Here is an 11,499-nt window from a genome sequence, read left to right as displayed (position 1 = left end):
ACTGCACCGACCAGATTAAACTGAGCAGGTTTTAGGTGTCTACAGATATACTCAGATTTTGGTTTCACTGGGCGGTTCACATTATTCATGAGTTTCTTGTTTCGTGAGATTTCTGGGGAAGTCAAAAATGGTATTAAAAGTTGTTTCTATTGATTCCATTCCTCATGTATTTAAACCTGTTCTCCTCTGTTCATTGTCTGATATTGTTTCAGTTGGTTGTGATGGATGTACCTGTTTTTGCTGGTTGTTTTATTAAAGACTTTTGGAATTCTACTCCGTTGTGCTCTTTGTAAACAGTTAACATATGTATTCATTAACACTTCACTTCAAAAAATATTAAGATACAGACACAGGCTGATTCAAGAATACAACTTTTATTTAAATTCACAATACACAATATTTGGTTACATGAGTAAATACACGGTGGCTTAGTGGTTAGCACGTTCGCCTAACACCTCCAGGGTTGGAGGTTCGATTCCCGCTTCCGACTTGTGTGTGTGGAGTTTGCATGTTCTCCCCGTGCCTCGGGGGTTTCCTCCGGGTACTCCGGTTTCCTCCCCTGGTCCAAAGACATGCATGGTAGGTTGATTGGCATCTCTGGAAAAATTGTCCGTATGGTGTGAGTGTGTGAGTGAATGAGTGAGTGTGTGTGCCCTGCGATGGGTTGGCACTCCATCCAGGGTGTATCCTGCCTTGATGCCCAAAGACTCCTGAGATAGGCGCAGGCTCCCCGTGACCCGAGGTAGTTCGGATAAGCGGTAGAAAATGGATGGATGGATGGATAATAAAAACTGTAGAAAGTCACATCAGCACCATCATCTCAGTTCAGTAGGGATATGTCACTGAATTTAGATTGTTTGAAATGTTGAACTCTCATAAGTTTGTGTGTGCGTGTGTGTGTGTGTGTTTGTGTGTGTGCCGGGATGCATGTTTGTGTGTCTATGTGTGTCTTAAATTAAGTTCAGTCAAACAGCAGGAATAAATCTTACCCGTTTTCTGCTCTGGAGGTTTTTCCCCAAGCCGACCTGTTTTAAGAATATAAACATATATTTGTCTTCTTGTCAAGTAAAAATATCCAAACAACACAAGATCAATCAATTTGGGAAGCATCCTTGTTAAAGATGTTTAGACTTTTTAGTTTTTATGGGGTGAGAAAAAATAAGTAGATATCTGGCCACTGTTAAAGTAGATGTTATTGTTGAAGGGTGTTTTTAACCAATACTCACCACTGACAGTAACATTGAACTGACAGTGACGACTCCTTTCAGAGCCGATCTTCAATGTGTAACGTCCAGAGTCTTCGGTTGTGCTGTTTGTGATGGTGAGAGATCCGGTCTTAAGGTCCAGCTCCAGTCTGTCTCCATATTTCTCATTAACATTACTAACAGCAGGTTTTATTCCAATGAGTTCAGCTATACGCTTGATTCCAAACATCCACTTGATCATGCCAGGCTTCTGTGTGAAATCAAACTCAGTGTGGAGGATGAAAGAATCTCATTTTTTCTCTGTCAAAAACAAAAATGTTGATATTAAAAGATCCAGCTACAACAAGGATCATGAAGAATTGTTAATAAATAAGTTTAGATTACTTCATTATAGATAGTTTCATGAGACATAGAATAGATTAAAGTCATCATTTATCTGTCAAACACACAAAAACACCAAATCTTAGTAAGAATGATCAATTAACTATTTCTGAATCAAGGACTGGAACTCACCTTTTTATAAAACCAATAAATTAGAAATGAGTTAAAACTTATTTCAGAGTTTCTCTATTTTCAGTGTTGTTCTAAAGACTATATTGAAAGAAAAGGTTTGGCTTACCACTCTCAGAAACACTATCTGGGTTGATGGCACACCTTGAAGTCTCATCTTTACTTTGTTTAATTCAGTCTGATGGTGCAACTCCAGTTTGTTTCTGAATCCGTCATCGATATTTTCAATAGTTTGATCTCCCTTCATTTTAGCTATTGATGCGTCTTCCAACATCCACGTTATCTCATCATCCTTCTGTATTTCTTTAACATCAGTGTGTAGAATGACAGAATCTCCCAGCTTCAATGACACTGACTCATAAATTAATACATCTGAAATACACCGACAGCTCCAGACATGGCCAGCAGAACAACAATAACTATACCTGCTACACCACCTGAAGATATACCTGATGCTGGAGTGAGAAACACACACTGATCTTAAACACTAAACTTGATGAAGATCTGTCTGTCTCTCTGACAACAAAAGTTAAATAAAGTATGAAAACATGTTATGAGCTGTTCAAAGACAACTGATCCAGATTAAATACTCACAACTAACAGTCAGAATGAATCTCATGTATTCTGTCCTTCTCTTGCCGCTGATCTTTACTTTATAAAGTCCAGTGTCTGTTATTCTGGCGTCAGTGATGGTGAGAGATCCGGTCTGATTGTTCAGGTCCAGTCTGTCTACATATATCTCATGACTAAATGTGGTCTTATTGTCTTCTCTGTCACCCTTCACTATAAGAATGCCGTCATCTCCAAACCTCCACACTATCAGATCATATCTCTGTGTGTCAGTAAGACCAGTGTGTAGTGTGACAGAATCTCCCTCCATCACTGACACTGACTTCACTGCATCAACACCAAACACATTAAACACATTGTAAGAATGTTGTCTTGAAAAAGACTTCTTTCTAAGATCCTGAGGTTTATGAACACTTAAGAAACACTTTGACACCCAAAAGTAAGATGTCGAACATGATAAAAAATGTTTTGTTGGCACGTTTTATCAAAACTTTTTTTTTAAAATAGAATTTAAAATATGTACAGTACATTCTAGCTTGATTATCTCAAATGTTTATTGTATGAATGGAGAAGAAATGTTAAGGCATTATTCATGAGTTTCTTGTTTAGTGAGATTTATGGGGTACTCCAAAAATGGTAGTAAAAGATATCCCAGAACACGGTTTCAGAATAAAGAAAAAAAAATACAGTTTTTTTTTTACTATGGTACTCAATGGTGCCTCAGAAATCTAAGAGGCTGACATTCTTCAAAATATCTTTCTTTGCAGAACAAATAAATGAATACGGGTTTGAAATTACACCTTTTTTTGTTTCTCTTGATTCCATTCCTCATGTATTTTAACTCCATGTTCTCCTCAGTTCATTGTCTGCTATCCTTTCAGTTGGTTTTATTTGGATGTACCTGGTTTCTCTGGGTTGTTTTATTAAAGACTTTTGGATATATTCTACACCATTGTGCGCTTTCTAGCCAACATGCGTGACAGTAACATTCCAAATAATCTGTATTTTCACTTACGTTACTCATTTTCTTTTACTTCAGATCAATAAATGAAGTGGACAAACTTGAAACTGAAAAGACACCAGCCGTCGTTCATTTTAACCCTTTTTGTTTCTATTTTATTGAAAATCACTAATGTTGCCAACTAAAGAAATCTTTATTTATTCAACAATATATGTTCACATTCTGCTTGAAAAACAAAAAGTTTTGAAAAATAGCCTCATCATTTCATTAACACATCACATAAAAAGTAAGATACAAACAAAGGCTGATTCCACAAGACATTTATTTAATCTCCCAATACACAATATTTAGTTACAGTTAAAACTGAACTTTTAGGCAGAACTACACACCTTTATTGTTACAACAGCTCTAGATTATATAAAGAATGAAAACCTGGAATATTGTTTGTCCACTCAAAGATCAGACAGTAAGAAGAACAAGAGATCACAACCTTAAATAACATAAGGTGAACAAATGAATTAAGCCAGTACATTTCCAGTTAATGTGTCACTATCATATACATTATCAATGTTTTTTTTCTGTTCAGGGATAAGCAGTCTGGTTCATGGCATCAAAATTATCTGAGTTAGTTCTCATTACTTGTGGACAGTATTTCTGATAACAAAGTCTCATGTCACTTGTCATTTTCTGTACAAGGACTCACAGAGAACACTTTGCTCAATGAAGGTCTGTCACATGAATGTAAATGTGTAAATAAGCAAACTCTGGTTGGTTGGTTGTGTCACGAAATGGAAGTGATAGAAGAAACCCAAATGCAGGCAGCGGTACGGGGTAACAAAAGATTTTAATAAACACAAAACAAAAACCCACAATGGGGTAAAATACAGGGGATAAACAAAGACAGCCAAACAGGAACGAAAAACTCACGTAGGGTAACAAACTGTAACAAAATCTCTCAGGAACAGAGTGCTGGAGCAGAAACGCTGGGACACAGCGTATGTATAAATCCTGGGTACAGCAGTACAGACGAGCAAAGTTACAAGTAACCAACGAGCACAAGACAGAGAATACCAGGGCATTAAATGGGGAGACGAACAAAGGATAATTACAATAGGCAGGTGTGGGTAATAAAACACTCAAGGGAAGCTAACGAGGAGACGAGAGGGGCGGGGCCATAGACGAGACACGAGAAGGAGCATGACAGCCAATATCTAAGCCATGCCATGTCCTTCTCACACAAAACCCTAGACTTAGTCATGACTCCGCTGCAAGAATAAGAATAAACATGACATGATAGCGGAATCATGACATAAGCCCCCCCTCAAATGAACACCTCCAGGTGTTCACCAAGGGGTAACTAACAAGACAAGACAGACTGGGTAACAGACAAAAACCAACAGAACATTGAAAACATGATCAGGGGCAGACAGGCAAATATCACACTTGGGTTAGGGTGGCATAATATAAACAACAGACATGGGAGGGGTGGTGGGGCAAAACAAGAGTTCCTAGGGGGCAGTCCAAAAGGGTAGGGGCTGGGTGGGGAAGTCCTAGCCCGTGGGGGCACGCCAGAGCGCGGAGCCCCAGAGGGCTTGACAGGGGAAGTCCTTGGAGGAACTGTCCTAGTCCCCTGGAGGACTGCCGGAACGGACCATGGCTGGAGAGGCCCGGGAGTGCCGGACGGGACCGGCCCGGGAGTGCTGGACGGGACACCGGCCCGGGAGTGCCGGACGGGACACCGGGCCGGGAGTGCCGGACGGGACACCGGCACATTTGAGGGTTTCAGAACCACATTCACTACACACAATTCCTTGTTATTTTGTGCAACATGAACAGACCACAAAGGATCTGATTCAGTCTTTGCGTTTGCCGCTTCGGAAAAATTCCCTTTGTTTTTTTTAGAAAGCACTAGAAAACAGAGAAAAAAAACGACATATGTTAAGAGAAACTTTGTTTAAGGGAATAGTTCTCCAAAAAATACAAATCCTGTGATTATTTATTCACCCCATATGAATTTCAACTGATGTCTTACAAAACCTTCAAGTTTTCTTGTTTCATATTTACTGAATGTGTACAACAAGCACAAGGCATTTGGATTGTATCTGTACATTATAGTTCAAATCTTCTGAAGGCCTCTGCTAAAAACAAATATTTCATATTTATCTTGTTAAATAACAAAGATCTAAACATCCTTAAAACAAGATGAACCTAAAAAGTATAGCTGTAAAAGATATTAAGGGTTTTTAGGGGTACGGTAGTAGCTTTACAGTAGCTGTACAGTAAACTGTTATTATGTTCATATAGTATGATAATGCATCAGTGACTCTTGAAGTTACTGTTAAAGATGAAGTTGTTGTGAAATGGTGTTTTTAACCAATAAAGAGAGTTTTCTTCCTTTGAAATTGAGTTACTCACCTCTGACATTGAAAATATATTCCCATTTTGAATCCCCTGTTCTCATCCTCAGTGTGTAACATCCAGAGTCTGTGGTTCTGGTGTTTGTGATGGTGAAAGTATAATGGTCGAGCTTCAGTCTGCCTGTGAATCTTTCATCTTTATCAACATCAACATGAGCAGCAGCAGCAGCAGGTGTATTTCCAGTGAGTTCAGCAATACACTTGTGTTTAAACATCCACTTGATCATATCAGGCCTCTGTGTGAAAGCATCTCCAGTCCTGATTAATAACGATCCTCCCTCCATCAGTGACACCGTCTTACTGTTCTCTGTCAGAAGCAGAAATACTGGCATTAAAACAAGTGAGTGATATAACAAGATAAATTAACTTGAGAAGCATGATTGTGAAAGATAAAATTATAGTTTTTGATAAAAGACATTGTGACAAGTGAACACTTAATAAATTGCTATAGAGCACTTTCAACATGTCTAGAGCGGCCAAATAACTGAATATTCACAATCGTGAATGAGATTTGAGAGAAGATACATTTTTTTCATTTGAATAATATTGTCAACGTTCCTCACACACAATGTGTGGCTTCAGATTCACTTTTACTTTATGGCAAGACGACTCTTTTGCAAGACGTTTCCTTTTGTGCTGGACAGAAGACATTCATATGTGGTTTGAAAGACATGACAGAATTTTTAAGACTACAGATAATCTATCAGGGCGAAATGCAACAGAAATGTGGTCTAACCTGTCTGCTCCTCCTCTCTGATGGGTGAGTCTTGACTTGTTAGCAGCTTTGACTCTTCTGGTGTATTTTCTGTGGATTCTGAAAGAAAACATGATCACAGTAGTGAGTTAAATTAGTGATGGTGAAATGAAGCCTTATGAAGCAATGAGGCTTTTCCATCAAGTGTGTCGTTACATTGGTTAATTACTCAAAGTTTTTCAAAATGGTGCACACTATCGCCATCTTGTGATCAAAGGGAGGAAATGCTGCGTCTTTGTCCATTTATTTTTTGTTGTCTTGTAATGCATTACGTTATTACAAAATACATTTTGTATGTGTTAGTGTTGATGTAGCACTAAGGCCTGCATACTGTATGAATAAATAACAAAGTCTATGACTGTGTTTAAGAAATTTTCAATAAATTGAACAAAATGACATTTTATATAAAAGTGCTTTTATCAACGTTTGCAGCCTAAATCACAGAAAAATTCAAATCAAATTGTTGTATTACAGTGACATGCTTGTGTTTTGAGGACTTGACATTTTATTTTCTGGGTAGGCCAAATATAATATATTTTTGTAATACAAGAAACAGGACACTTTAACAATAAGATGGTATATTTCTTTTTCATTAACTCTTTTTTTTTTGCTTTAAAGAATGTTCTTTGACACGGGACAGTTGCACTCAAAATTCACTACTGAAGCGGAGGACAATCGAAACCTGCGCAAGGGTTCGTGAAAAAAAGTAATGTGATTTAGTCTAAAAAAAGCTTTGGATGTGATAGATCGCATGGTTATGGCAAACTTATCAAGGTTCGGTACATTGCTTCACGAAGCCTCAGTGTCAAATCAAAAAGCATTAAAGATACAAGTAGCTTTTTTATAAGTATGTACTCTTTACTCCACTACATTTGACACTTTATCAGCAGTTTATTTCTGCATCAGAAGAAGCAATATTGCTATTTACAGGGCATTGAGGGTACTATATCTTGTGCATTTTTGCCCTTTCTTTCTGAAACTTGTCAACATGGCATCTTTATGTTTATGTGGGTGCAGTATCAGGTAGTTGAGATCACTGGTGGATCACTGAGAAGGAATGATATTAGTTTCCTAATGAGCACTTGAGCTTAACTGAGATAGAACAGATACCTGTTAGATACAACAGGTTATTGCATAATCATCTGTTAAGGAAACACTGAAAGTCACGAGTTGAATTAGTTTCAGTCAAACAGCAGGAATAAATCTCACCTTCTTTCTGCTCTGGACGTTTTTCCCAAGGAAGCCGGCCTGTTTAAACAATATAAACATATATTTGTCTTCTTGCAGAGTAAAAATGTTTAAACAACCTTAAAACAAGATAAATTAACTTTAGAAGTATAATTGTGAAAAATATGAGGACTGTTTAGTTGGGGAAAGGAAAATAACTGTCCAGAAGCCACTGTTGCAGTTATTGTTAAAGTGTGTTTTTAACCAATAAAGAGAGATTTCTTCATTAGGAATTGAGTTACTCACTGCTGACAGTGACACTGAATTTCCATTCTGAATCCTCAGAGTTGATCTTCATTGTGTAAAGTCCAGAGTCTGTGGTTCTGGTGTTTGTGACGGTGAGAGATCCAGTCTGATGGTCCAGCTCCAGTCTGTCTGTGAATCTTTCATCTTTATCAACAGCAGCAGCAGCAGAAGGTCTTTTTCCAATCAGTTCAGCTATAGACTTGTGTTTAAACTCCCACTTGATCATATCAGGCCTCTGTATGAAAGCAACTCCAGTGTTGAGAGTGAAAGAATCTCCCTCCATCACTGACACATTCCTAAATTTCTCTGTCAGAAACAGAAATGCCGACATTTAAAGACGCGAAATGACAGGTAAACTAGAAGTTACAGACAGGTTCATGGGACATTACATACTTTCCGCCCATGTACTTCTTGCTACATATTTATTGACATTATTTTAACTCATTAATTCTATTAGATTTCACTGTTACGCTGATGGGTCAACAAAAACTACCAGAAGGATTTTTTATTTGTAGGTGGAGATAAATTAACACAGTATAACTGTATAGTATAACTGGCAGTATAACTGATCTCAAAGACCTCATCTTACTCACCACGGACAGTAACAGTGAATTTTCTTTCTGATTTCCCTGTCTTGTCGTTTCTGCTGATCTGTAGTTGATAAAGTCCAGAGTCTTCAGTTTTGCTGTTTGTGACGGTCAGAAATCCAGTTTGAGGATCCACATGAACTCTGTCTTTGAATCTCTCTTCATCACAAACAGGTGCCTGATGTTCACTGACTGTAGCTATATGTTTGTCTTTAAACCTCCATGTCATGACTTTGTCTCCTAGTTCATTCTGACCAGAGTTTAAAGTGAAAGGATCTCCTTCATTCACAGACAGTTTATCTGTCAAACACAAAACAATACAGACACACAAAAACAATCAAGTGAATATTAATATTAATGTTATTACAGGAGGCTCATGTGCAGTGATTATTTACATCAGTCTGACATGTTTACAGATATCAAGGTTAACCGTCTGTGAAATCTTAGTAAGAATGATCAGTTAACTGATTCTGATAGCATCATATGTCACACAGTTAGTTTGTCAGTTATGTTTTGTCATTTTAGGGACTTTTGGTTTGTGAGCTTTACTTTGTATTTAGTTTGTTTCCTTTGTAGTTCAGTTGATTAGTTTATTAGGTGTTTCAATATTTGTTATAACCCGGTTTGTTTATAAACCCATTTGTTATCTCCTATAGGCTCACCTGTAGATGTGGTGGTCATAGCTGTGCTTTATCGTGAATGAAACACAGCTATTGACCAATCAGAATCAAGAAATGAAACTAACCATTGAATAAAGGTATATGAATTCAATTTGAGTAAACTCATTTCAGAGTTTCTCTATCTTCATAGTGTTGTTCTAAATACTATTGAAAGTGTTCAGCTACTTACCACTCTCAGAAACTATGAATATCTGGGCTGATGTCACATCTTGAAGTCTCATCTTTACTTTGTATAGTCCAGTGTGTTCAGTTTTTGTGTCTTTGATGATGAGAGATCCAGTCTGAGGGTCCAGCTTCAGTTTGTCTTTGAATCTGTCATCTATATTTTCAATAGTTTGATCTCCCTTCATTTTAGCTATTGATGTGTCTTCAAACATCCACGTTATCTCATCATCTTTCTGTATTTCTTTAACACCAGTGTGTAGAATGACAGAATCTCCCGTCTTCACTGACACTGACTTATCAACAAATACATCTGAAGAACAAAACAGGAACAAATACACGTTCAGTCCACCAATACCATTGATCATTGAGTCGATGTAATAAACGTTTTATTTCTAGAATCTGTTTTATTGTAAATGTTCATATTTTGCATTTGTGTGAAGTTTTGTGATAATTGTTATGCTTTTTTTATTATTTTGTTTAAAGCAGAACAGCACAAGATCAGAAATATGAATTATATTTTATTGTAACAGTGTCTGAAGTCTAAATGGATGTACTATATGAAACCACATTCACAGTGATATAAACATGTACACACAAAAACGGACACACACACATTCTGCACATGCTGTTGACACTGATGTGATGTGTTTTATAGAAATACAATTCACCACTTTACCACTACTTACCATTTTGTTTTGTTATTTCAGAGGTTCTGCGGCGATAGAAAGAGACAAATACACCGACAGCTCCAGACATGACCAGCAGAACAACAATAACTATACCTGCTACACCACCTGGAGATATACCTGATGATGTAGTGAGAAATACACACAGTCAATGATCTTAAACACTAAACTTGATGAAGATGGAAGTCAGTGTTACACTCTCTCTCTGACAACAAAAGTTAAATAAAGTATGAAAACACATGAGCTGTTTAAAGACAACTGATCCAGATGCAATACTCACCACTGACAGTAACACTAAATCCCTTGTGTACGGTCCTTCTCCTGCCAGTGATCTTTACTTTATAAAGTCCAGTGTCTGTGATTCTGGCATCTGTGATGGTGAGAGATCCGGTCTGATAGTTCAGCTCCAGTCTGTCTTCATATATCTCATCATGAGTAAATGTGGTCTTATTGTCTTCTCTGTCATCTTTCACTATAACAATGCCGTCCTCTCCAAACGTCCAAACTATCTGATCATATCTCTGTGTGTCAGTAAGACCAGTGTGTAGTGTGACAGAATCTCCCTCCATCACTGACACTACCTTCACTTCATCTGCATCAACACCAAACACATCAAACTTAAAATAGACTTCTTTGCAATATCAAGAGATTTATGAACCATAAACGTCTCTTAAAAGAAAACACTTTGACACCCAAAAGTAAGATGTCGAACATGATTTGAAATGTTTCGTTGGCATGTTTAATTATAAATAAAATTTTCACATTCTAGCTTGTTTTTTCCTCGAATGTTTATTGAATGAATGCAAAAGAAAAGTCATTGGGTATAAAAGGAAAATAAAACAGTGTGAATATAGGAACATTACGAATGCGAGCTGCCAAGGGTAAAAGCAAAACAGAAAGTGTTTCAGATAATCAGAAATAATGCACTTACCCCACAAATGAAATTGAAGATAAAATAATACAAACACATTTATAGTAAAAGTGTTCTTCATAATTAATGTAAAGTATACTGCGTTTGAGAAGATTTGTAGAATTTATAAAACTATTGAATCTCTCGATCGACAGCGATCCATTCCTGAACTGCACCAACCAGATTAAACTGAGCAGTTTATAGGTGTCTACAGATATACTCAGATTTTGTTTTTAAACGGGGCGGTTCTCATTACTCATGAGTTTTTTTTGTTTCATGAGATTTCTGGGGAAGTCAAAAATGGTATTAAAAGTTAACCCAGAACTGTTTGTCTTCCTAATTTCTTCTAAATATCTTGTCTTTCACAGAACAAAATATATATTTATTTTACTACGGCACTCAATGGTGGCTCAGAAATATCAGTTGCTGACATTCTTCAAAATATCTTTCTTTGCAATGAGATTCATACGGGTTTGAAATTACTTGAGGATCAGTAATTCATGACAGAATTTGTTTGGGGGTGAACTGTCCCTTAAATTGCTCCACACCTGTATTTGTTTCTCTTGATTCCATTTCTCATG

At 37.2% G+C, this 11,499-nt stretch overlaps 1 protein-coding gene across 1 annotated transcript; it reads right to left on the bottom strand.

The window, feature by feature from the left end:
• Nucleotides 1-4,009: 4,009 nt before the first annotated feature.
• Nucleotides 4,010-11,079, bottom strand: LOC130430378 (uncharacterized). Its single transcript, XM_056759466.1, has 10 exons — nucleotides 10,940-11,079; nucleotides 10,289-10,600; nucleotides 10,009-10,128; nucleotides 9,327-9,632; nucleotides 8,484-8,777; nucleotides 7,891-8,196; nucleotides 7,627-7,665; nucleotides 6,400-6,477; nucleotides 5,662-5,970; nucleotides 4,010-5,154 (listed from the first exon to the last, which is right to left on the bottom strand). Exons 1-10 carry the CDS (start codon nucleotides 10,998-11,000, stop codon nucleotides 4,604-4,606), a joined length of 2,376 nt encoding a protein of 791 aa, XP_056615444.1. The 5' UTR covers nucleotides 11,001-11,079; the 3' UTR covers nucleotides 4,010-4,603.
• Nucleotides 11,080-11,499: the final 420 nt, after the last annotated feature.

This window comes from Triplophysa dalaica, chromosome 10 (genome assembly GCF_015846415.1).
Source record: "Triplophysa dalaica isolate WHDGS20190420 chromosome 10, ASM1584641v1, whole genome shotgun sequence".
In the NCBI taxonomy this organism is placed as follows: Eukaryota; Metazoa; Chordata; class Actinopteri; order Cypriniformes; family Nemacheilidae; genus Triplophysa; species Triplophysa dalaica.
Note: the sequence above shows the minus strand (reverse complement) of the source record. Positions and strands in the feature narration are given on the sequence as shown.